This window comes from Blastocystis hominis (assembly GCF_000151665.1).
Source record: "Blastocystis hominis, Singapore isolate B (sub-type 7) whole genome shotgun sequence assembly, scaffold_1".
NCBI classification, from domain to species: domain Eukaryota; class Bigyra; order Opalinata; family Blastocystidae; genus Blastocystis; species Blastocystis hominis.
This window is the reverse complement of record NW_013171816.1, coordinates 1,771,545-1,796,962: the sequence shown is the minus strand read 5'-3', so window position 1 is coordinate 1,796,962 and position 25,418 is coordinate 1,771,545. Positions and strand designations below refer to the sequence as shown.

At 39.6% G+C, this 25,418-nt stretch overlaps 5 protein-coding genes; 3 read left to right on the top strand and 2 right to left on the bottom strand.

Annotated features, from left to right (window-relative positions):
• Positions 1-18: 18 nt before the first annotated feature.
• GSBLH_T00001201001 (uncharacterized protein) lies at positions 19-1,260 on the top strand (the record flags this gene model as incomplete). Its single annotated transcript, XM_013039561.1, has 1 exon — positions 19-1,260. The coding sequence occupies one exon, from the start codon at positions 19-21 to the stop codon at positions 1,258-1,260; it is 1,242 nt and encodes a 413-aa protein (XP_012895015.1).
• Positions 1,261-13,780: 12,520 nt separating this feature from the next.
• Positions 13,781-14,368, top strand: GSBLH_T00001198001 (uncharacterized protein; the record flags this gene model as incomplete). The annotated part of the gene is made up of 1 exon (XM_013039560.1): positions 13,781-14,368. One exon carries the CDS (start codon positions 13,781-13,783, stop codon positions 14,366-14,368), a length of 588 nt encoding a protein of 195 aa, XP_012895014.1.
• A 4,926-nt stretch (positions 14,369-19,294) lies between these two features.
• GSBLH_T00001197001 (uncharacterized protein) lies at positions 19,295-19,573 on the bottom strand (the record flags this gene model as incomplete). Its single annotated transcript, XM_013039559.1, has 2 exons — positions 19,295-19,474; positions 19,505-19,573. 2 exons carry the CDS (start codon positions 19,571-19,573, stop codon positions 19,295-19,297), a joined length of 249 nt encoding a protein of 82 aa, XP_012895013.1.
• Positions 19,574-20,820: 1,247 nt separating this feature from the next.
• On the bottom strand, positions 20,821-21,785 carry GSBLH_T00001196001 (uncharacterized protein; the record flags this gene model as incomplete). XM_013039558.1 has 5 exons in its annotated part: positions 21,579-21,785; positions 21,447-21,542; positions 21,251-21,416; positions 21,066-21,220; positions 20,821-21,033 (listed from the first exon to the last, which is right to left on the bottom strand). The coding sequence occupies exons 2-5, from the start codon at positions 21,495-21,497 to the stop codon at positions 20,821-20,823; spliced, it is 585 nt and encodes a 194-aa protein (XP_012895012.1). The 5' UTR covers positions 21,498-21,542; positions 21,579-21,785.
• Positions 21,786-23,352: 1,567 nt separating this feature from the next.
• GSBLH_T00006217001 (uncharacterized protein) lies at positions 23,353-25,227 on the top strand (the record flags this gene model as incomplete). The annotated part of the gene is made up of 7 exons (XM_013039557.1): positions 23,353-23,440; positions 23,472-23,877; positions 23,915-24,008; positions 24,042-24,203; positions 24,237-24,337; positions 24,366-24,428; positions 24,471-25,227. 7 exons carry the CDS (start codon positions 23,353-23,355, stop codon positions 25,225-25,227), a joined length of 1,671 nt encoding a protein of 556 aa, XP_012895011.1.
• Positions 25,228-25,418: the final 191 nt, after the last annotated feature.

Below are 25,418 nucleotides of genomic sequence, written 5' to 3'. Positions count from 1 at the left end.
ACGCCCTCTATTAGCACGATGTTTTCTTCTTACCTCCCGTTCCAGTTCGATTATTCTGAATGGAAGATCAGCTTTGATACTGTCGAGAATTGGCCCTCTCTTGACTTTGATGATTCTGCTTGGCAGTCAAAGAAGACCAGCGAGTTTACGACGAATGCCAGAGTCACTACCTATGTGCGTCATCAAGTCGATATTCCTGACATCAACAGCTATTCTGTATTGAATGTTCAGGTCAAGTATGCTGGAGGTATTGTTGCCTATTTCAATGGCCGCAAGGTGGCTCGCTTCAATTTGGAAAAGAACTTCAACGAGGAATCGCAGTCGCTTGCTGTCCATGATGTGGACACGCCTTCCAAGTTCCATGTGATCATGACTACGGTTGGTGGAACGAATGGAAAGAACATGATGGCATTCGAAATCCATCGTCCTCTCGGCCAGTCCTCTTCGAATAAGATCGTGTTCGATGCTACGGGTGTGTTCGGAGTGAACGAGTGTTCGATTCTTGTGGATACATACTCGGTTATTACTGGATCGCCCGTCTCTAACACTGAAATCGAAAACTTGTTCGATCTGAATCCCACGACCTACGGAAGTCAGGCGAACACTCAGGGAACTTATATTGACTGGGAGGCAGAGAACCTGGAGGAAACCAAATTCAACAGCTTCGCCATGCAGACCGTGTATTCTCGTACTGGTTTTGGATTCTCTCTCTATGTCCGTATGTCCAGCGAGGAGGAGTATATTTCCTCGTTGGCTGTTACGGGTCAGTCCACGCAGGCTTTGAGACGAATTGCTTGGGGTGTGCCTGTTGGAATTGCTGGATTCAAGCAGCTCAAGTATGAAGTGGATGTGCCTGCTAATGGTGTGGTGTCTTTCAGCTCGATTATGCTTCAGTACTGCAAGCCTAGCGGAACTGGAGTGTGTCCTGGAATCGGCGACTATCCTTCTGTGGGAGAGGGAGAAATCTCGCCTGCTAGTTGCGAGGAGGGATATCGTGGATATTCGTACCGTACTTGCTCAAATGGTCAGCTGGGTGAGATCAACAACAAGTACTGCGTGCAGAAGATTCCCGCAAAAATGCTTTACAAATCGGGGAGATTCGACCTTATTAAGGATGTTGAAGCCCATATCGATGCTCCCAAATATGAAAACATCATTGAAGAGTTTTATTTGGCTGAGAACACCTTCCTGCCCACTGGATTGGAGCTGAACGCCAAGACCGGAGAAATTACTGGAATTCCCACGGAGGAAGTTTTGTGAGAACCTTCACGATCTATGGAAAGAACCAGGTTGGTTCGGCTCTTACTGAGATTTCCATTTCTGTGAAGAAGGGAACATGCAAGGCGGTGGGACATTTCGATACCACTGAGGTTGGAAAAATCTTTGAATACGATTGCGCTCTGGGCGGAGCCTACGTGGGTACTGAGAGGAGAGCTTGTAACCTTGGTAAAAACGACGGAGAATGGGGTCCGGTTTCTGGATATTGTATGCCTATTGTGATGATCATCATTTTGGTGATCATTGCGATTATCAATATTGCTATTGTTGCCTTCGTTTTGGTTCGTGTGACTGGAAGAGCGAAGGCTGTGGGTGGCGTGAAGGGAAAGAGTGCGAGAGCCACACCGTCAAAGAAGAGTCTGTCCAAGAAGGAGAGTACGAAGAAGGCTGTAAAGGTTTAATCATTGTTTGTAAAAAGAGAAATGATTTCAACAATTGAAAAACATGCCCGTTCAAGCTGTTTCGTGGTCTCATAACGAACCGAAATTTAAGTCTTGGTATTTCATTTTTGTAACATGCGAAAAGCATTGATTACCGTGCACACCTGCCATTGTACCATTTATACAAGGTTCTACTCAAAACAGTCAAATGATATCAGTTCCAATATATATATATATATATATATATATGAGGGTACTGCAAAACACAAGATGAAAAACCATAAAATGATATGGTCTTGCTGTTCCTAGAGTTATTAATAGATAAGATGATTCATATCAAAATAGTGATTTAGGTTCTAGTGCTGAATTCACATAATAAGAAATAATATTGTACTATTTATTATAAATGTGACATAGAGTCTATACGGTGTTTAGAGTAGATAATTGTCACATATCAAAAGAGTAATAAATAAGCATTTGTGTGTAAAATGAAGAGAAAGGTGAAGAGGTTATATTTTATATGTAACATAATCGTGCGAATAATATGACTATTCGTAATTTGTAAAAATGAAAGGAATAAAGAAAAATAAACTGCATAAAAGTGTCATAACTCATCGTTATGATCAAAATCATGTTTTACGTTTAAGTGAAATCAAATATCATTTTGATTTCTGAATGAAAACACAATTCATAATTGGATACAATGGGGTTTTAACCTCATTTGAAACAAATAACGGTATCATTATCACTAAAATATGATTTAGGTATTCGTAGTGCACAAATAATAATCACAAGATAACTGGGAAAAACAAATTGTTCATTCAAAAAGCAATAACGTGATCTTATTAACAGCTGGCATAGAGTAACTGCTACACTCCCATATGGTATCGTATTGAGTAATAACAACTTGTTGTTTTCCTAAAACTACAAAGTTAGGAATCACATAAAACAGTGATATGAGTATTGATGACTACAATAAGGCGAATCTACTACTTAGACCATCATTTGATTTGTATAAGGTAAATTGGACTAGTTTGCACAGGTCCAATGTGTGAAAGTTGGGTCATATATGGTAAAATGGATCAAAGAAAATATGAATTGACGCAACAATCATAATTCAGTATCATTGTTAAAATGGTAAAGAAGAACATCATAATAATCAGGCAGGATTGATTGATATTTTGATAATTATAGAATCATGAATTGTGATCCAGAATCGGTTTGAAACAAACAAATAATCAAACAATCAATCAATGGAAATGTTCCTAAACAATGACGAATCACTGAACAAATCAAATCAAATCAATATTATAGATTTAATGCTTGATTTCGACAAGATTAGCGAGAATGGAAGAAACATCTATGAATCAAATCAGATCAATCAAACTATACTCGAAATTGATTTCGATCGAACATGTAGGAAAGAACCAAGTAGATTGACATTTCGAAGATTTGGAATATCTAAATACTATCAATATCAATATTCAGAAATACTTTCCAATGTCACTACACAAGGATAAAAGAAACTCCAATAAACAGAAGTTATTGATTTTAGATTTGGAAGATCTACAAAGCATATCATTTACAATCCATTCATTATTACTTCGAAGTGTCAAGGAACTTGATTCATTATTTCTTCCTTCAAGTGCACGCCAACCAAGTTGAATGGATTGTAATGATGGAAGATCTACATCAATCATTTCATTTAAATTCATTCAATACTTTCAATTATTGTTGAAAAGGATCTATTGAATGCAGCATAACCTAATGTAATGGATTGTAGATTTGGAAGATCTATGCATCATTCAACTATTCAATATCATATCAATACCTCGAATCACAAATGAACTACCATAGAAATTGCAAGATTTACTGCCAATTGTACCAATTTGAATGGATCGTAATTGTGGTAGATTCTTCAATTCAAAATCTCCAGCAAAATCACTGAAACTATATTGACCAATTTGAATGGATTTCAATGATTCACAATTCAATATGTGGAATGATTTTGATTCATCATTTCTCCAATCATTCTTTTTCTGAGTAAATGAATTGCTTCCGATTTTGATAGTTTTCAATCGATCCAATCCATCAATTTTGAATATTTTCACTTCAGAATAACATTCATCTTCAAAAATAACAAGTTTCTCTTCATATTTAGGCTTCATACTCAACACTTTAGGTTCAAAATCTATTGTTACTAAGTTCGCTTGATTTAGGCTCTTAAGCATATAATCAAGGAATATTAATCCACAAATGATTACTGCTAACATTATTAACCACTGCAAGAATGTTGGTATTGGTAAAATGAATGCCAATACAACAATACATAGCCCGAATATTACTGGAATCACTGCAAATAACAGTATATACTTTGATTTTGGTATTCCTTTCACCCATTCTCCTTTATATTCTATTTCATTGTTGATTTTATATGATGTTCCTTGTCCATACCGTTTCCTATTCTTATAATCACCTTCATAAATCACATTTTGGCCTTCTTCGTCATATTCCTTCCCATATATCCGATAAAACCCTATCTCTATTGAACCATAATAATATCCTTCAAAACACTTTACACCATTTTTGTATTCTATCATTTCATCATTTTCAAATCGATATAAAATCGATATTTCTTCATTGTTTTCCCAAATACTGACTCGTTGAAGTGATCCTGATTCAAAATAGTAGCACAATCCTTCATTCATTCCTTTTTCATTCTTTTGACAAATCGAAATCACATTTCCATTCCCATCCAATTCTTTCCAATAACCTTTCATTCCATCCATTCTTTCACAATGATTGCCTCGACATCCTTTTTCATACCTACCTTCAAATATCACATTCCCATTCTTATCATACTCTTTTCCAAATCCTTGACGATATCCATCTTCAAGATTCCCTTCAAAATATAATTCGCCTGAATCATAATACAATTTACATTGTCCTTTTATCTCATTACTTCGATATTCGAATTCTGCTATTATCGTATTGTTCATTGTTTTGATAACAGCTTTCCCGTTCAATTTTCCATCTTTCATCTTCGTTTGAATAGTGTAACCTTGATGTGGAGAACCAATATTCAGAATCACATTCTCACTATCAGTCTTATCTATAGTACTAATGGGAAATTGATTGGTAATACACCAATTCCAAATATCAACCTCAAACCCAGATTCCTTTCCCAGGTCATGAGACACGTTTAATGGTTTTATTTCGATAATACAACTTGATTGAATTCCAGAATCCGTAGATATTTCCATCAATAATGACAAAATGGCCAAAACCATGAAAAAACGAATCTTCTCTATTTGATTCCAGTATAATCCTTACATCATTATTCTACGCAAATTGTACATATTTCAACTATTTACTATCACTCTATGGATTGATTTGTAGTATATGACTATTTTTGTAAAGATTACACAGCTATTGGTGATTAACGAGAATGACCTTTCTATTCCTACAAAAAGGGTATTGAATGGAATGTGGTATATGCGGATCGATACAATTTGGTAAGATTGTCAAACTAAAACTGCATTAGTAGTAGGGAAATGACGCAAAACACGCGCGCAACCTTGGCTGCTTTTTTTCGGTCAAAGTTGCCTTTCCGACCCCATCTACGAGAGCGCGAAAACCGAAGATGCCGCTCGGACTCTATCTTCAGAAAATTCAAAAACGCGCGAAGCCCCTAAAGTCGGGGTCTGGGGGTGATTTTGCCACTTGTATTTTTTGCCTTTCAAGAGAAAAGGGGCTAATGAGCGACATCTTTGCTGTCCATTTTCGGTCATTATCTCTCTGGCTACCTTTATGCCCACGCATCACTCGCGCGACCTTGGCTGCCTTTTTCGGCCCAGCTGTCCAAAGTGAAAGATTGCTTACCTTACTTCAATTCGGTAATGACCGAACGCCAGTGTATGCACGTTGTCGTCCAAGATCCAACGCTTGCTATCGGTGCAAGTCATGAGTGTCTTTGGTAAAGAAAGAACATGTATTATTCCATTCTCATACAAGATTCACCTATCAATGGTTTATTCGATTCAATCAATCCTTACAAGTTCAGAAATCCATTTATCACTTCCATGACTGTGCTATTCAAACCCAATCAAGTCATGTTCAATATTGTGGACTCAATCAATGTGGTGACAAACACCCATGGTGAAGAGGTAACGATCTCGCCTGGTTATTATATACTGACTGAAATCATTGCCATTCCGAACACCATGATTAATACTACATTTTCAATTTCCACAATGGCTACAAGTTATGAGTGTATTTGGATCCAGTCTCCATACTCTATCGATTTCACGAGGTGCATATGATATCGTTACGATCATTGCAATGTTGAATGCGAGTGATGCTCTATTTGAAATAGTGTATAGTGGAGAAAAGGCATTTCGAGTCTATAACCAGTTTGTGATTCTTCCTCTGACACAACTTATTCATTCCTTGAATAAAGCGATTCATTTGTCGAGGTGTGTGTGGAGCATGAATGAGATCAAGGAACTATGGAAACCACCAAAACGAAGAGGTGCAACTCGAATGATCATCAGTGGATTCAAGAGAAACATATACTTCATCGATCTTATCGATTTCTCTTCCAAACAACACAAATCGATACAGGAAGTGTTAGGATCACAATAGAGTACTGGATTCTACAAGAATCGTGGATACAAATATGTCCTTGTATGGATTGATGGATATTCGAAATACCTGATGACTCGGAAACTGAAGAGCAAGAGTGTTACAGAAGTCATTCATGCGATGAAGGACATCATTCAAACATATGGTGAATCATCAAAGTATAGTTGCTCGGATCGAGGTACCGAATTCACCAATGCCATCTTTCGTACCAACATCTTGAACAAGTATGATATCACCATATATCACATGGATTCAGCGAACAAGGCAGTACTAGCTGAACGAGCAATTCGAGATATCAAGGAACACATCATGATTCCTTCCTTCCATTCAATCAATGGAAAGGTGTATGGTTTGATTTGATCGATGGTGCAGTTCGTAGACATAATGGAAGGAAGAACAGAGACACTGGATATATACCCAATGACATTTGGCTTAACAACAACAACGATATCTTGTACACGGAGAAAACAGAACCATCCAACATGACAGCAAAGGACACAACACCTCAATTCGATGTGGGTGATTATGTTGGAGTGACACGAAGACCTCGCATTCTGGAAAAGCGATCATTGACGATCAAATGGTCTTAGGACTTGGTTGAAGTTGTTGACATTGACGATCACATCATGCCATTGATGTACGAAGTGAAGAATGTGGAAAGCGATAGCACATAGAAGTGTTATGATTGGAAACTGCTGGCTAGCAAATGCAAACCACAACCAGCACCACCCATGACTCGATCCAAGAATGGTAAGGAACCCAATGCATTGAGAGAGGCAGCAAGGTCACATCGACCTGTTACGAGCACCCAGAAGAAGAAGAAGAAGAAGAAGCAACAACAACCTCGCTCAAGTGTTTGAAAACGATCGTGATGCTCTTCACACCTCCCAAACATACAAGAGAAGGGATATTCGTGAATGCAGAGATCGTATGACTCTCACTTGTCCATTCGATTCCATTTACCAGTTTGGTATAGAAAAGGGTCACAAGATTGTTGAGTGTATCGATGAATGGCACATCGAGCAATGACACACCATCCATTGAAACACTCACCTTGTATCCCTTATCCACAATCGATTCGATGGAATCACAATGTTTGAATAGGGTATTATTCTCATTGTAACATGGAATCGATGTGATTATCAGATATAAAGCCGAAGATAATTGGAATTGGCATTGATTATTGAATGGTTGAGTGGATATGTGTGTATGTTCAAACAGTGTGACATTATTGACTTTCACAAAACAACCAGAATGTGTTATCCATGAATATTGAGGAACGCCATCCACTGTCTCACGAATGAGGGCATGTTTGCCGTCGTTTTCGGGCATATTGATGAATATGTTATCAAGCTTCCTGAACGTGTAGTTGTTTGGATTGCTGCTGAATATGTACGACATTGATTGATTCAATTTACTTTGGTTGATTTGGTTCATAGTGTTTGACATACACACCCTTCAGACACGCGCCATCATCGATAAACAGATCAGACAACTCGGGCGGCACTTCATCATTCACCACCTATAGACCACGCGTACATAGTAGTTCGAGAAGAAATAAACCGCACGATTCTCGGTCATTACACCAATAATGTAATGAGGCAGTAAATCATTCCTTCAAAACACATTTAGAGGTACATCCAGCAGACCATTGGATTTCAATTGAGGCAATAGATACTCCCATTCATCCTCGGTAAACAAGGGAGAGTAAGTATTATCTAGAATCATCTCGATGCAATCATAGTCGTGCAAGATCAAACCACAGTTCACATTCGATTGTGGGGTACGAACACTGAATCCGAATAGTCTCTCGGAATTGATCGGATACTTGGTATGGATAATGATATCGGCGAGTTCGATATTCTCGTCCTCCCAAGTGCGTGCCAGGGAAGACCATGTGTTGTTCTCTGTTTTCTTGTATTTCATTTAATCAAAACGTGAACTGGGGTTAAAATAGATAAATATATTTATATAAATATATAAATATATAAATGAATAGACCTACTCACACATTGAACCCCAATACAGGACGAGAAATTCAAATCAACGGAGTTCGATTCTGGAACCTTCTCAAGCATGGATTCAAGTACGACGAGAAATTGAATCACTTGTACGATACACCTATGCCACCGAATATCACGAAGTACGTTCCCAAATCGAGTTTTATTTCTCCCAGTAATCGTTTCACGATTATTGGAAAATCTGTGTATACTGAGTTACTCCATGACAACTATAGACCACGAGGCGGCAAATGGGTGAAGATGAGCAAAGAAAAGTCCGAAGTGTACGATAATGATTGGAACATCAAGAAGATATTCATGGACGATTAGAACGATGATTCGAACGATTCGTCGTCCGAGTCTGATTACATCGACATCGATGAATTCGAATATGAAGAAGACGGACATGCTATTTTCCCATTCTAGGTCGGAAATCTGCTAACTATTTCCAATTCATACATTTTTCACTTTGGTCACTTAAAGAATTTGTCACCTATATATAAATGGATACTCATTGCGACGGATATACTATCAACCCTGAGACTAGACGAAAGATCAAGATTGACACTCAAATCTGGAAGCGATTGGGAGTCAAGTATTAAATGATCGATGGGAAGTTCACCGATCAGACCATTCCTGATTCACGAGTGTATGTGTCAAACAAGGTATGGATGAGAATATGAGGTCAATGGAGGCAACAAAGAAACCAAAACAAGCAATTCCTCGGAAACGAGTTGGTGATCCCAAAGGAGAGCGTAAGTATCTGATTGTTGGAAGCAAGACATGGAACGAGCGATATCTCGAATATGAGTGGAATGGACATGAATTCGGTGAGAAGCGAAAACAACCGTTGCCTGAATTCATGAATACGGTAAAGAAGAGACGTCAAACACGACGAAACAAGTTCTTCACTCCGTTCAATTGCAAAGTCGCAGAAGGACGCTTGTCGGATGTGATCGACTCGTCACTCGGATATACACTCATGTATTATCATACCATAGATAAGAACATGTACAAGGAATGGATAAATGAGAAACGAACCAAGAAGGACTTTCGTCTCAAGAACGATGGTGACAAAAGACTATGGGTTCGACTACCGGATGGAAAGAGCGAAGAGGAAGTGGAACCGATAAACTCGATGATGAACGAGATGGATCAGTTCAATGAGGTAGCGAAGAAGTACATCTTGAATAACATGCGCGATTATCCCAGTGTATTATCACTATCATAGCATACAATCTCATGTGGACACATGCCGGAGAAGCCAAGACACTCAATCACACCGATGATCGATTGGGACACCTTCGTATTATACGCCGAGAACGCAACGACGAGTGGTTGGAGGATTATCTGAAATGGTTCAAAAATGCCATGAAGGAACAGGAGATCGAAGGAAGTGGATTTGAGTACTGTAATTGGATCGGTTTCCATGTCGAAATGTTCCCACTTCGTACATTCGTGGGTTAAAAACATCATACACCTTTGATCTTTGGACAGACAGCGGTCACCCCCAATATCTATGACAACCGATGCCTGCAACGATATCTCATTCTGGCAAGTGAAGGCGGACACAAGATCATCACAAATCGCAACATATGCGATGCGAGTGTGTACAACAAGTGGTGGAAACAACCTGACAAGTACAAGGTATTCGGAGTGACAATTCATGAGGTGGAGGTAGCAATGGACATTCGCGATAACAAGGCATTCGATCAAAGTGAAGAGAATTTTGCGAGATTGGAAGAACTGTTGAAAGTCTCTTTCAATGTCTTCGAATTCACTCTCTTACCTGGATACGATGACAAGACCAAGGGTAAGTAGATTTATTCACGAGCTCTCAGATATACAAGCCGAATGGCAATGGAGGAAGTGTATCGCTTTGCATCGTGAATGACACACAAGAGGGGGAAAAACCCCAAGCACTTCTTGTACATCAAGGATTTGAGCGGTTTCAAACATCGTATCTTTCGTCAGAGTGATGCGAAGAATTATAGAAATCTCGCAAGAAACACGAAGTGCAGATTCTGTGACGACTTCTTCGGATCTTGCAAAGCCGTTCATGCTCACGAAGTACAAGCACATCGAGAACTCGTCAATGAAAGCGAAGAGTACGACTTGTCGAACGAGGAAACTCGGTTACGATTCACAAACCAGTGATACGAAATGCCAGCAGCTGTCGTCGTGTACGCTGACTTCGAGTCAGCCATTGATGACAAGAACACACACAAGCGAGTCATGTTATCCTGTCTAGCCGTGTCACGCATTCCAGCCATTGATACCCAGCTACGAGTCTTCCATACACCACACAAGAGCGAAGAAGAGCTTTGTCCTTTCATGGACTATCTCACACAATTGCACGAGAGTCTGAAGTCATATCTGTTCAATGAATTTCCCCTCGAGAACTCTCCGAGCATCGAGAGGGTCTTTCGTGCAACAACCGTGTGTCCCTTCTGCCATGTGAAACTGGACGACGGGGAAATTGACGATTCTATGAAAGTGCCCAAGGTTAGACATCATGCACATGTGGCAGGTGAATACACCACAGGGAAGGAGGGATATGCAGCTTCAAAGCTGGGCAGTACATTTGCACCTGTTGTACCAAGTGTAACCTGCAGCTCTCGTTCAACAAGAAGAACTATCGTTTGCCAGTCTACTTCCACAATGGGTCTAACTACGATTTCACATTCATCATGAAACTCATCGCCACAATGCCTGGAGATTTGGAAGTCATTCCCATCACTGAAGACAAAAAAATGCAGATTGAGTACAATGGCATTCAATTCAAGGACTCGTTGAAACTCATCAGCAGTCCACTGCGTTCCATCGTTGCACAGACACTTGGGGGCAACCTCGATTTGTACGTGCACACCAAACAACAACAATGCAAGTACTGCGAGTCTCGAGGCAAGCAATGGAGTGACAATAACATCGATTTGTTGACACGGAAGGAACCCATGTTCTACAGTCTCATCAAATCATACGAGTCATTGAACAATACCGTCATTCCATCTCGTGAGCAATGCATTGATGATATGAAGGGAGAGATGATGCCACAAGACGAATATGATCACATGGTGAAGCTGTGGAAGACCTTCGATATCAAGACATGGGGTGAATATTACGAATTGTACAATGTACTCGATGTGACTCTCATGGCTGATGCATTCGAGCATTTCCGAAATACCACACTGAATGCATTCGGTGTTGATCCAATGCATTACATCACAGCACCACAAATGGCATATTCGCTATTCTTGAAGGTCACAATGGAGGGCGATCATAGTGAGAGTAGCCTCATGACCCTCGCAAGGAAGTGGGCTCAGTACATCATGCACATCAACGCGAATGAGGGACTCGCCGAGAAACAACTGGTGAAAGTGTTCTTGAACCGCATGGGTGAATTCTATGATAGCAAGGGCATTCGATTGATGGAAACAAATGAAGTCGATGACTTCATGCTATTGTTGAAGAACCTGCGAGGAGGTATCACACAGATCGTGAAACGACATGCCAAGGTTGACATTGACAACAAGAAGCAAGCAACGGCGTGCAGTGAAGGCATCTACTACCTGGACGCCAACAACCTGTATGGTGGAGCCATGCATCGAATGATGCCTTATGAGTTGGTGGGTGTACCCGAGCGACGAGAAGTGATGGAGAAGATCAATCGTGACCCGAATGGATGGGTGCAATCACTCAAGACGTTCGGCAAGTATGGATTCTTCGTCGAGTGTGACATCGAGGCACCAGTGGAACTCCACGACAAGTTCAATGATCTGCCATTCTTCCCCGTACAGAAGGCAGGCATGTACTCTGATGGAATCAAGAAGTATGCTGAGAAGAACGACATTGTGGACAAAGTGAAAGAGGTGAATACGCCGAAGCTCATCTGTGATCTTGTGCCTCGTCAAAAGTATCTCGTGCATTACTCACTGTTGCAACTTGGTGTTCAACAGGGATATCGTGTCACACACATTCACCACCTCATTCGATTCAAGCAGGCACTATTCATATTCGAATATGTGAACATGCTGAGTGAGAAACGAGCGAAGTCTAAGACCACCGTGGAGAAGAACCTGTACAAGCTGTTGGCAAACTCGACCTATGGCAAATTCGTGGAGACTGGGTTGAAACGGATGAAAGTGAAGTTTGCTATCACATGGAATGAACGCGAGGCCATCATTCAGAAGCATGGGTATCACATGATTGCTGGAACTACCATGTATTCCGAGAATCTGATCGGCATCAAGTTGAATACACCGGTAAGAAAGGTCGAGAAGCCATTCTTCATCGGGTTTGCCATTCTCGACATGTCCAAACACATCATCTACGATTTTTACTACAATATGTTCAAGAACACATTCGATAACGTGAAGTTATCGGGACAGGACACGGACTCACTCATCGTGTAGCTGAGTGATAAGAGTAATATCGTTTACAAGATGTGTGACATGTACAAGTCATTCGGCTTCTCGGAATTGGACAACACGAGCTACTTCTATGGAGAACACGTGAAGTACTATGAGCATGAAGTGAACAAGAGCAAGTTCCCTTCATTGGAATCGTTCCTCAACTTCAACAAGAAGCTGCCTGGCCCTATCTTCAAGGACGAGCACAACGGACATCGTATCAAGGAGTTTGTTGGACTGAGACCGAAGATGTTCTGCCTCGTGGATGAAAAGCATGTTGTGAACAATGCAGCAAAGGGAGTTCCTCGTAATGTGGTGATCGATGGTGAGAGAATGAGCGTGAAGAACATCGATTTGTACAAACTTGCTTTTGAGGCAGAAAAGAAGGGAGATGCAGTGAGCAAGGCAGCTTCAAACGCATCAACAACCAGGCCTTCGATATTATCACGAGGGAACAAACCAAGACCCTCATGACTTGCACGAACAACAAACGATGGATCTTGGACGACAACGTGCACACACTGACATTCGGGCATTACCGATTGAAGAGTATGCAGTAAAGACGAGTTATAATTCGCTTTGGTCAACAGGGTAGAAAATGGCAGCTATCAGTTTGCATGCGTTTTGCACCGTGGTCTTTGAGGCAGCCAAGGCAAGCTAAGCTTATTTTTCGACCCTTATTTAGGGAGGAATCTCCGATTTCTTTCGGGGCAATGTAGTTGCCCCTATTTCTTATGAAAGCCAAAGAAAACCAAGTGCACTATAGTGAGCAATGGTAGATGGGGTTTGAGGGGTGACTTCGGACGACCAGCTTGTAGTTGAGTGGGTCTGGAGGGCATCTTTGGCCGCCTTTTCGGCCAAAGGTCTCCGCGCGTGAGGCGCCATTTTTATAATACTATTATAAGACCTATATATTATACCAAGATTCTTGTTGAAATTGTGGAATAAGTGTAATTCCATAATATTATCGTTTGATGCAAAACATTGCTGATTTTGCCAATTCTGTTTTAACGACTATCATATTGATAGTTCCATAATTCAAAATGTGCAGGGATTCTTGGGTAAAGAAATGAAACCAAATGGCTGGATTTCACTCATATTGAGTAATAGAGAATGTATAGTATTGCAATTCGATAATGGAGTATTCATGGATCAAGGATTTGTACTCAATGAACAGAAAGTGTTGAAAGTGTTTGGAAATCATCAAATTGGTGCTATTTCATATAATGAAGAACAATCCATAGTAGTAGTAGTAGAAGGAATCGTGGATTTGGATCATGGAAGTCGATTTGAAGGATTGATATTGGCAGAAAACGAAGGTAATATTGGAATTCTATTTGGATATGGTGAAATGTATGATGATGATGGATTCTTGATGTACAAGGGTATAATGATCAATTGGAAACGATTTGGCTATGGAACGAGTTATCATAATAATGGTTTGATTGAATATGAAGGATATTGGTGTGATGATAATCGATTTGGAATTGGAAAAGTGTATGATCGATATGGTAAATTAGTGAATGAATGTGAATGGTATATAGGAATTGAATGTATTGTTTTCTTTGATTGGGAAAATCGATTTAAATTGAAAAGTATACCATTCTGTATTGCATCAAAACATTATAACTGCCTGATTGTTTTCAAACAATTATAGATCATGATAAAGACATTTTTTTCATGTAATGGTCAATCCTACCTGAGAATATGGTTTTCTGATTATTACTACAATGGTTCTGAATTCTGATTGTTGTTTCAATTCATCATGGTTAATTATCGTTAATCCAATAAAGCAATTGTCGCATACTAAACACTTCTAAATCAATCCAATCTCCCCACAATTCAATTGATAATGTGAATAGGTTTTATCTAAGATTTGTTAATTATTGATAGTAAACTGGTTGCTGCAAACAAGCAATATTGTACATGACAGTGACAGAATGAAAAGGTTCAAATCGATTGATTTGCTATCACGATTCGCATTTATGGTTCCACTAATAAAAGAGTAGATAAAAAATACAGTACAACGCATTACAATACAATGATTGCTGTTTATTTAAAACATCGAATAGGAATAAATCATTGCAAATAAAAACGTCGAGATCGGAGTAGAACTGATAAACTAGGGCAGTGAAACTTAAATGTAATTGAATCCGATAGAATTGTATTGAAAGTAAGTGTGAGTTTACCTCTCAATCAATGGAACAATCATTTATTTGCTTGCTTCTCAATTCATTACAAAGCAATAATTAATCAACTTGATATTAATATAATCAATTGGAATGTGATTGATTCCAGATAGTTGTAGAGAGGAGTGATGTCAATCGTCCTTTCACATGTCGTATTTGACGCGAATTACATATACTAACTACGTGTACTGCTCGCTAAACACGTACTGCAATTCTAATTGTAAAGATATGCAATGTCAGCAGCTCCACAGAAATTTGGAAAACAGTCCCAAAAGTGATTATTAATAGATTCATGGCATTATCCGACAAATAGTACTATTGAGTTAATTACAATCATATCTGATTAAAATAGAGATAATCTACTTTTAAATTGACTGTATAAATAGCAAAAGCAAAGATATAATGGACTAATAATAGATATAACAAAGAATAGGGTGTAAATGTCAAATCATCATACATATATCCTTTAGATTAGTCAAATTAATGAAATAAAAAAGGGTCGTCATTGATTTGAACAAGATCAGCGAGAATAGAAGAAACATCTAAGAATAAAATTCAAGCAAGAGAGCAATACTTGAAATTGATTTTTCTTGAACATAATAAAATGAGCGAGGGAGATCAACATTTTGAAGATTTGGAATATCTAAATGCATTTATTTCCAATAGTTAGAATTACTTTTTAATATTACTGAACAAATATTATCAAAACCTCCTTTTTTAGCATTAATAATAGACGTTAGATTTGGCAAATCTACAGTCAATCAATTTATTCCTTGTTTTATTACCTCGCATATACAATGCATTATTTCTGTTTTCCAATTGTCCACAAAGCGCACTCTCACAAAGTTGAATGGATTGTAATGATGGAAGATCTACATTATCATAACATTTTCATTTCTCCATACTTTCGATTACTATAAATGTAGTCTCTAAAAATGCGTAATCACCAAATGTAATGGATTGCAGATTTGGCAGATCTAATAATTTGAAATACTCACTATTATATCAATACCATCAATTTTTAGATCACTATAATAGAAATTGCATGATTTACTGCCAATTGTACCAATTTGAATGGATTGTAATTGTGGTAGATTCTTCAATTCAAAGTCTCCAGCAAAATCACTGAAACTAAATTCTCCAATTTGAAAGGATTCCAATAATCTACAATTCAATATTTGGAATGATTTCCATTCTTTACTTCCCCAATACTTCTTCTTTTGAGTAAATGAATAGCTTCCTATTTTGATAGTTTTCAATCGACTCAATCCATCGATTTTGAATTTTTCCACTGATCCAAAACAATTGTTTCCAATTTCAATTGATTCTAACGTGGAAAATCGCGAGAAATCAAATGTCACATAATCATTATCATTACATGTCCAATCTGGAATGATTATCGAAGTCACTGTAGAATCTATAGATTGAATGAAACTGTAATTATTCGTAGTGGTAGGAAACAATTGAGCTAATTGATGGTTAACATCTAAAAATAACAGTTAGCTGAATATATACTTTTAACATCTGGCAATATAAGAGAGTAAAATGATTCAGGTAAATCGACATTTCGAAGATTTGGAATATCTAAATACTATCAATATTCAATATTCAGAAATACTTTTCAATGTCACTACACGAGGATAACAGAAACTATGTTTTTCAGTATTGATGGATGTTAGAATTGGAAGATCTACAGTTAATCAATTCATTTCAATTCAGTATTACTTCGTATTATCAGTAAGCATGATTTATCAGAATGTTTTCCAGCAAGTGCACTTTCACCGAGTTGAATGGATTGTAATGATGGAAGATCTACATCAATCAACTCATTCGAATTCATTCAATACTTTCAATTATTGTTGATAGGGAATCTGAGAATGCACGATTACCTAATGTAATGGATTGTAGATTTGGAAGATCTATGCATTCAAACATTGAATATTATAGTAGTACCTCGAATCACAAATGAACTATAATAGAAATTGCATGATTTACTGCCAATTGTACCAATTTGAATGGATTGTAATTGTGGTAGATTTTTCAATTCAAAGTCGCCTCCAAAATCACTGAAACTATATTGACCAATTTGAATGGATTCCAATGATTCACAATTCAATATGTGGAATGATTTCGATTCATCATCTCCATAATATTTCTTACTCTGAGTAAATGAATTGCTTCCGATTTTGATAGTTTTCAATCGATCCAATTCATCCATTTTGAATGTTTTCACTGATCCAAAACATTCATTGCCGATTTCGATTGATTCCAAATTGTAAAACAATGAAACATCCCAATCAACCAATACACAATTGTTACTCAGTTTCAAATGTTTCATTCCGATATTCAATGGTTTGCTTCCATCTCCTTCATATTCAATATCACTTTCAATTCCATTATACCATATACAATCCTTTATCAATCTTCTTTTTCGATCATACACGATTCCAATTCCAAATCGATTATCATCACACCAATATCCTTCATATTCAATCAAACCATTATTATGATAACTCGTTCCATAGCCAAATCGTTTCCAATTGATCATTATGCCTTTGTACACCAATATTCCATCATCATTATACATTTCACCATATCCAAATGGAATTCCAATTTTACCTTCGTTTTCTCTCAATATCAGTCCTTCAAATCGACTTCCATGATCCATATCCACTATTCCTTCCACTAAAAATTGTTCATTATACGGGATACCATCAAAGATGTAACTTCCAATTACCATCACTACTTTTTGCTCATTGAGGACAAATCCTTGATTCATAAATATTCCATTATCGAATTGCAATACTACACATTTTCTATTACTGAAAATGAGTGAAATCCAGCCATCCACTATCCATTTCTCATTCACACGTGTCTGTACACTTTGGATAAAGGAACTTTCAAAATAATAATTATCAATAGCAGAATTGAGAAAATCACAGATATTTTGCATCGAAATACTTATTTTGTAATGTAAACTACAGCAATGGGGCATTTCTACTTTCACGATTAATTATAGTATCTATTTGTATTTCGCAGGTATATTACTATAGTGTTGACCAGTGTTACTGCTGATACTACTGATTGTTTGAATGTTTGTTTCAATATCCGCCATACATCGAATAATGTACTCTTGGTTGTTCATTTTTCTTTGGCACTAAGAGCTTTGCTATTGATGCCCGATGTTGTCTACAATTACCATTATTTCATCGAATCTTAAAGGATAACAAGAAAAATATGATATCATGAAGGTTTTCTATTTCAATCTCAACTCTAGTCATTTTAGGCTAGTAATGATATTTTTTCGAATTTCTATTCTTATCCCATCACAAATGATGGATAAATACTTGCATTTTCCACTATTATATGCTAATGTACTCGCGATAACAGATACATCTTTTTAGTTACTATATATATACTTCAAAAATGGATATACATATATATGAGTTTGATTTAACATAAGCAAGTAGAATACTGACAAATTGGATATTTCATTGTTAGGGACAAGGGTAAAGAAGGAAATGGAATACTTTCTATATCTATGGAAATTGTCACTTCTTACGGTGCCAGACTTATTAGCATGCTTCTTTGGTCACAACAATCATCAGTCACCATTATTGCAGCATATTGCGAAGATAATAACCATGTTATCTATATATCCTAGAGATTTTCAGAAGATTGTGTGTGATTGAATGAAGTCATTCTTTGAGAAAATGAAAAAAATCTACGGTGCGCTTCACTAATTATAGACATGAAAACGAGAAATAAGAATAATCAATCATGTCTTTATGCTGTAATTATGTTTTGAAAGGTGTTTAGATTAGCGCGTTTATCTAAATCATTGTACTTGATAATCATCATGAATCAGAAAATCGATCATATGTAAGCAGATGTTGAGTTACAGCAGAACTAAGGATTCAACATTTGTAAAATTGTCATTCAGGAAAACAGAATATTTTACTATAAATTAATCAATATGCAGAAGAGTTGGCTGATACGAAGCAATACTATCGTTATTTTGCATGTCTATACTAATAGTAATCGTTTTCATGGGATTTTAACATATTCTTTCGATTCAACGGCCCTTAGATCATAATCATGCTACTGTATTCTATTGCCTCTAACTTCAAGCACCATTCACTATATTGAGCGTACTAACATGATAAGTATTGAAAAGGAATCAAATTCGTTTTTTGAATTAGAGGTATGACACGTTAGCTGAGATCAATGGAATTCTATGTCACATAGAATTCATTCATTTTGAGGCATCGCCATATTCTCGGTCGATTGGTTGTGGATTCATAATTTCTGCTAATTTCACGTCTACAAAAGTAGTTTCACTTTCTACAAAAATGGTTTAGGATAGGCCTCGAGAACAAACATCTTTCGATACTCTAATTTACAAACTCAAGATCGCTGGCATACCGTTTCAGCAAACTCCAGGAATAGCTCAAGAAGAACGTTGCAGAGTTGCTATCTTCGAACTCATATTTTGCACTTCCTTTCCGATACATAAAGCTCCATGTCTTCACTTCATCTTTCAACTTCTCCAAAACTGCATCATAATTGAAATACTACATTTCATTCCCTCATTTTCCACCTACGATTTGCTTTTCCACGCTTTTGGATTCGGAATTCACTTCCAAAGCGTTGTTTAAATAGTCCAGAACCATCATTATCATCGTCGTAACCTGATTAAACTCTGGATGTTGTGTTATCGTGCGGACTGCAGTGTACTGGCGGAGCAATTCGTAGATCTGCGTGTGAAGCAGAGAAACCAGCATAGACAAAGCAAACGTTAAGCGAAGGTCGCTCTGAAGTGAGGAATGATGCAATGGCATCGAGATAGAACGAAAAGACTTCCGAAGTACTACATTACATTACACTTCATCGGATTGCTATACTTATTGATTAACTCGTCTTCTGGAAGGGTTTCGAGTTGGACCTTCAGGAGCTGGAAGCGTCGATTCAGATACAGAAGCAACTCGACGAGTTTTCTCGAAGTATATCTATCTATGAGCGAAGCGAGAAATGCCCGACATGTCGAGATCGACGGCTTGCTGAAGCATGTTGCAAAGAACGGCCATAATCGACGAGAGGAGATAGAAGTCCTGGAACAACATCGAAAGGATTCGTCGTGTACGTTCGTTTGATGGATGTGCTTTGTAAGCAGACGGATCAGCAGAACTATGATTAGACAGCCGACTGACCAGGTTCCCTCGTCGGTTCGATCGGTGAAGAAGGAATAATCAGCGGACGACGAAGCAGAGAGCGAGAAAAGACAATTCATGAATGAAGTGTTCTTCGCAAATGAACAAACAAGACAAGAAATACCTGCGAAAACGCAAGCAGAATCGTTAAGAACAAGTACAACTGTTCATCGCCCAACTGATTCGATCGATACAGCAATCCTACGCTTCAACCCTTCTCTCCATTCAAACTGCAAAAGCTGGGAAGAAAGGCATACTCCGATTTGGAGATAATAAACTCCAAAAAGGAGGGAACTTTGTGGATCAGATGATAGAACAGAATCGATCTATGTCACACTCCTTTTCAGTATTTACACGGGAGGCTCTTGAAGATCGCGACAAATCAATTCGTACAGCTCCTCAAACGAAATGTAGCACTCTTCTTCCGCTTCCTCGTTCTGCATATCCGTATTTCGCTTATTTCTATCGTTTACTCTCCGCCAAAGCGCGACGCCATTCGGTTCAACGCGAGCTCGAACGGGTTTTGGGTCGTGCTGTTCACGCAAAGCAGGAGATTGAGAAGCAATTGGCAACGCGTTGCAGAAGGCGATCGGATGTTGGGGAGGGTGGAGGACGGCAAAAGAAGCCCGAACAATTGGAACGGATAGAGTAAAATGGAATGCGACTGGATGTCCGACGCATATCTGCTTCTAAATGGGGAAACGGAGAAACTACATCGCGGAGTCGAGCTTGTCTACGTCGTTTTGACACATGCGGCGAAGCAGCGACATGATCAGCACGGCGGACCAGTGGGGGACGTCTTTCCGTCTCGTAGCGGGAGTTTCAGCGATGAGGGGCATTCCGGAACAAATGAATAGAAGGTCCAAAAAGAAGTAGGGAGAATAGTAGGGAGAAACCGCGGAAATGGCGTGGTCGATGTCGTTCTGGAAATCAGATAGGGAGAGAGCAGAGGTACGTTTCGGAGCATTCGAGAGAATAAGGTGATAAGAACGCCCATAGCTTCCATGTAGAGTTTGTTGGTTTGCTGCTGGGGGGAATGCGACACGATTACATCCACCACCGTTTCAATGAGTGTGTAGGACGTCTTCCCATATGTACGAATAAGAGTTGCTAGGAGTGAGGAGGCGAATAGGCAGCAACCGCGAGAATAATTGGAGGGAGTGATGATGGCATCGGAGATCTTTGGAACTTCGAAGATTTCCAGCAGCTCCTCATCTGTGCACTCCTTCATAAAGGTGTTCAGGAAGCAGCGAGCAAGAAAAAGAGCATTTGTAGCTTTCTGGACGTTATCCAGATAGTCATCGTTCTAGATATCACATCAACGCTGTAGAAATACAGAAACAAACTTCAATAGTCTTCGAGGAACTACAATTACAACTTGACTCATATGTTGAATGAAAGTACCGAAATTGTGCGTGGTAACGGTATTTTTCTCTAGAAATTTAGTTAGAATGCTGTTTCTTCCTACTCATTTCTCGACTCCAATTCGTGGTGATTGTATGGAGGTGGGACTTACTTATGGACTGCAGATAGCCCTTTACTTCGAAGACTTCTGTCCAGATCGGATCGTTAAAGTCAAAAGCCTTATCTTGCGTTATTTTCCATATAGCGTTCATGTCGCCATCCCTTATTGATCCATCCGATAAGATATTTCCCATGCTGAACAAGAATAGAAATACTTTTTCACATTGTTCGTATCATACCTAGGTTTCTGGCATTGAGGCATTGCTTTATTTTTATTTTTCTAATGAGATGAAGGGATATTAATGTGGTTATCCGTTTGCAGAATAGCGATATGTACCTATTGGAGAAGTGTGTGAGTATTGCATTCGTGAGGTAAAGAACTGTGCGGGTATAAGAATAAAGCGAAAGCAGGGTTTTCTTCAAGGACTGTTATCAAGAATCGTGAATTTTCATTTTATTGTGTGGTAGTGGAATAGAACTGTGATATTTTATGTATCTTCAGGGAGAACATCACACTGTATGATAATGGGAAAATATCCACACTCTTTCTACGTTTTTATTCATTTGTTTATTAATAGCAAATTCACTGCTTACGTAGTATACATTAGCTACAAATATTGGTAAAATCTTGGTATGGATCTGGAAGGTTTTCTGTAGAATTGTAAAAAGCCCTCTCTCTCAACTTTTGCCATTTTTCTTTTTCTATATCAGATCTAATCACTTTTTGTACTGTATACCATAGTACTAATAATAATAATATTATTATTATTATTATTATTATTATTTCCTTTTCTAAGGGTACAAAAGATGGTAACTCAAAATGCCTTTTAATACCCTTGGTTCCGTTCCAAAATGGAATAGCAATTATATTACTATCATTTTTCCACAAAATACCATATCACACAAACTTAGAAAGCAAGAACAGATCATTATTATCTTGCCATATACTGTAAGAATGTCCAATTCCGATGAACTAGTGTATATGGAGTGCATTCATAAGGGTTGCACCTGCAAAAGACAGTTCCTGAAGCGAAGGGGAGCCGAGATGCCCCAGTATGTTTGCCTGCGTCACCGGAGACTGTATTTTGGTTTCTCTTGATTTCAATGGATAGCCACCGCTCAGTCCCCACTTTTGAAGAACCTGTTGTGAAAAGTGGTTTTTTATTGAAAAAGGGAGCTCGGTCTAGTAGCTATTCTAAACGATGTGCCGTTTTACTTCCGGATCGCTTGGTTATCTATGAAAACCCCGGTGATAGCAATGCTATTGTAAAACCCCTTTTTTCCTTTCATTTAGGCTTGCATTAACTTGTTTGGATGTTCTGTAAATCAGGATGAGCAGATTCAGAAACGGTTTTACCTCTACAATGAAAATGAAGATCGCTACTTCGAGTTTGAAGCTGTGTTGGATTCTGACTTCAGTGACTGGTTTTACGCAATTGAGTCGAACATCGAGGTTTTCCTATTCTTTTTTCGTTGATTCTAGTTTTTGGGAGAGGAGGGAAGAGATTTCCCTTGTATTGACGAAGACGACTATACAACTCCTGGCATTGGCATTACTCCCCAGACCCGACGAGTTTACTTTTTGCTTGTTCGTTCTAATTGCCCATAGCCAGCGGATCTTGCAAAACACCACGCAGCAGCCCAGCAGCAGCTCTCCGCGAAGCTCACCCCGTCGCTTCTTCGCAATCTGAAAGGCGACAAAGGCGATACATTCGTTTTCTTTTGCTCTCTTTCCCACTCACTCCCAGTCTCTCAACGTGTGGACAGGTACCTGGAACATGGGCGAATGCGAGCCTCCCTACAACATCGAAGAATGGATCCCTCATTTCTTCGATTTGATCGCTGTCGGCGTCGAAGAATGCATGCGTATCCCTTCTGCGTTGTTCCTCCAATTCAGACCTCCCTGAGCTCGAAACCCGAATTAACGGCGTGATCGGAAGCGACTACGTGTCGATCACGGAGAAAGTAGGAAGCACGCGCCGCGAGGTGGGTTTCCACGGCTACATCGCGCTGATTGTATTGCTCTTCTGTTTGTTTTCCATGCAGCTTTTCGTGAAAATCGATTTGATTCAATGCGGACTCATTCCCTTCCACGACATCACCACCAAATCGCTCGCTTTAGGCGCGAACTTGGTCATCACGCGAGCGGGAAATAAGGGCGGCGTGCACATTCGTTGTCCGCTCAATGTAAACTCGTGGAATGACTCGCTCTCGGACAATACCCACATCGATTTCATTTGCTGCCATTTGGCTTCGGATCAGAACGGAGTGTCGAAGCTGGAGAAGCGAAATGCGGATGCCGTGTAGGAGAAAGGAGTGGGGTTGATTGATGATGGGTAGAGCGCTTGTGGATGCATTTGTAAAAAGCGACGACTCTGGAATTGTGTTTTTAATGGGTGACTTGAATTATCGAATCACCATGGATCCTGAAACAGTTCGATTTCTTGTTAGAGCGTATAACAACTAGTGTCTTCAGCACATTCACAATTTCGTGGGATTGCACAACAAAGAATCGCAAGCCGCTCTTCTTGACAATGACCAACTTCTTCCCTCTCTTTCGATGGGCGTTTCCTTCCCTGGATTCCAGGAATTGGACCTTCCTTCCTTTGCTCCAACCTATAAAAAATACGTAGGCTTTATTTTTGGAATTCCTGAATCATAGAAAGGCGATCTGGGCAACCCTGGAGATTACTCGGATTTGACGCGTGTGGCGAATTCTTATGAGTGGAGAATGAAGGGGGACAACACACAGCGAACACCTTCGTGGGGGTTTCGGAACACTATTCCCTAGATACACGGACCGAATCTTAGTGCGAACCGATTCTGTTCCCGATGCACGTGTTTTTGTGTACCAGTAATTCCACAAATCTCCTTTATATTTTTTTTAATTCTGTAGATATGACGCAGTTCGTCGAATCGGCGATTCCGACCATTTCCCCGTTGCTGGCGCCGTTTTGCTTCGAATGGGACCATCTGCTCAGAAATGTCCCATTCCCAAAATGGTCCCTTTTCGCTCCACTCCTCACAATCAGCTGATTCCCGCGGTGGACTCCGCAACGGCTCTCTCGAACATCAGTCGCTGCCTCTTTTTCCGTTTCTGCGTGAATTCCCGCGGGAAGCTCCGTCCAATCAGCGAATCGGACGTGTCCACGCTTCTCCGATTCTTCTCCTTCTCGCTGATTCGCTCGAACACGGTGCTTCTGCGCGAGGGCGACACGTCCAATGCGTCGCTGATGGTGCTGGTGCGCGGGTCCATTCAGTGCGTCAACGAGGCTTATGAGATCGGCGTGATGCAGAAGGGAGACTGGCTCGGCGGCGAAGCCATTCTTCAGGAAGCCTGCTATTACTCCGCCATCGCGCTGACCGACTGCGTCGCGTTGACGCTCTCGGACCACGCGCTGAAGCAGATGCAGACCACCGCGCCGCTCCTCGCCATGTCGCTGAAACGCCTGCTGAAGGGACAGTCCATCACGGCGTTGCTCTCCATTCTCGATGGGCTCATTAGCGATTTCGACCAGAACGCCGTTTCTACGTTTCTACCCTTTGTGAGGCGTAGATCGCTCTGCTTCGCACACAGCTCAAAACCGTGTGCAAGAACCGCGGGAAAGTGCTGGCTTCGCCTGGAGCCGATTTGGCGGCAGCGTTTTACATAATCGCGGGAAAGGTGAATATTTCGATGGAGGTGGAGGGTGCGAAAACCGCGGGAGGATTGACAGGTAGGCGAAGATGTCATCATCGCGTCTCTGGGTCCGGGAACTTCGTTCGGAACCGAGTATCTGCTTCCCGCGGGAATCTGCAACTACACTGTGAAGATCGCCGATGACTCGCTGTTGTGGGTTCTTTC